This window comes from Penaeus monodon, chromosome 28 (genome assembly GCF_015228065.2).
Source record: "Penaeus monodon isolate SGIC_2016 chromosome 28, NSTDA_Pmon_1, whole genome shotgun sequence".
Classification (NCBI taxonomy): Eukaryota; Metazoa; Arthropoda; class Malacostraca; order Decapoda; family Penaeidae; genus Penaeus; species Penaeus monodon.
Genome location: NC_051413.1, coordinates 15,645,123 through 15,646,869, shown reverse-complemented (window position 1 = coordinate 15,646,869; position 1,747 = coordinate 15,645,123). Strand labels below are relative to the sequence as shown.

Genomic DNA, 1,747 nt, shown 5'->3' with positions numbered 1-1,747 from the left:
TTTTTCATGAAAGGCCTTTGATTATTTTTAAGTGTTAATGGAAACAATTTTTTTTTTCTTTTTTGAGAATGAAGTGAGAATTTTGAAAGTAATGTGCAAGTCATTTGTGTAAAATTTTCTCTTATTTATTGTTATCTAAGTTGGGTTATGAATTATTTTTGTTTTGCAGTTGGATTTTCCATTCCAAATGCTTACATCCATTTTTGTCTGAAGGAGCATATGTGCTTGACAAGAGAGGATAGTGATGACTACATATCAGATCAACATCAGTGCATATCAATTAATTGTCATTACCAACCTGTAGGTTGCCATATAATTATCAGCCTTAGCCTGTCCAATGCATCTTTACCTTGATAATGATAATAATAAAATTAAAAGAAATGATGTAGTCATTTTGCCATTCTTCTTTCTTTTGATTAGATTTGGGGCTTTGTTATTTAACCACCAGACCTAGAATAACATTAGACAGACAATAAATTGAGACTTTTTTATTACCTTCATAGTTTATGCTCTTAAAAATATTGATGAGTTGTAGTTAGAGATAGCAGAGAATATGTAAAATTACTTCTTCATAATTATGAACTATTTATGTAATTTAAATGCAGAATAAGGTATCTGAGTCTATGGAGCAACAAAGGATGTGGAATATTTCTTTCATTATATGCAGTTTGAAGTTGCATATACACTTGTCCAAGTACACTTGTTCCTCTACAGACATGTATCCTACATCCACTTGGATAGGGGACCAATTTTTATGTTGTCCAAGAAAAAGAGCACATACTATTACTAGATGAACTACAATTTGCCAGAGTTCTAGTAGTAAATGTAAAAGGATCCATCTCTGCTGTACTCTACACCATGCTTGAATTATTGTGATCCTTGTCTCTTCATGGACATTTCCATTTGTCATTAGTTGTTGATTATCATATTGCCTTGAAAATAAGATTTTGAGATCTTGAGGGAAGGAATAAGAGGGTAGAATAATTTTTGAACAAAAGAAACTTGAAAGAAAAAATGGTCCCCTTAGATCTATATAATATTCAATAGTAGTATAGTAGCCTAGAGCTCAGTACCTTTCTTGTTTCCTTGTTTACTGTATGTGGTGTTCCTTCGAGGAATATTATTTTCTTAACTTTGATATTATGGCATTTCAATTGTAATGATACAGAGATACAATGTAACCCTTTGTGGGATTGAATAGGTGAAGTATGAATTGATTTAAAAAAATAAGGGACTGACACTCCATTTTCATTTATCACTAGTCAGGACCACCATCCTTGGGTACGCTTTCTACACCTTCAGAACTTGGTGCTCTGGACTTCTTACTGAGTAACCAAAGTTATATCCTTGGCCATGAGCCAACTCAGGCAGATGTGACAGTATATGAAGCTTTGAAAGAATCTCCTCCCTCATACCTTCCTCATGCAGCACGATGGTACCGTCATTTAGACAGCTTTAAGGCATCTGAAAGACAGAATTTCACAGGCAAGATTCAGAGATTGGAAGAGCTAACAGGAGGCAAATACAAGGTAGATAAAAGTTGTAAACCAAATGATATTGCTATTCAGGCTGGTATATTGGAGATACCAAATTTAAGAGAACCCTCAGTCACAGTACCTGTCAGCTGCTGTTTTTAGCTATCATTAGGTGTCTCATGAAAAGTTACTCATAGCTTTGCCACTTGTCACAATATGGATGAAATTGTTTTTGTTATAATATAGCTTGTAAAAAAAAACCTCGAGCTTGT

The 1,747-nt window shown here is 33.7% G+C and overlaps 1 protein-coding gene across 1 annotated transcript in view; it reads left to right on the top strand.

Moving 5' to 3' along the window:
- Nucleotides 1-1,747, top strand: part of LOC119591378 (glycine--tRNA ligase-like) — a gene marked incomplete at its 3' end in the record, with an annotated part of 23,493 nt that overhangs the window by 11,248 nt on the left and 10,498 nt on the right. The window contains 1 exon segment of the mRNA XM_037940119.1: nucleotides 1,263-1,529. Coding sequence (XP_037796047.1) covers nucleotides 1,263-1,529 — 267 coding nt within the window.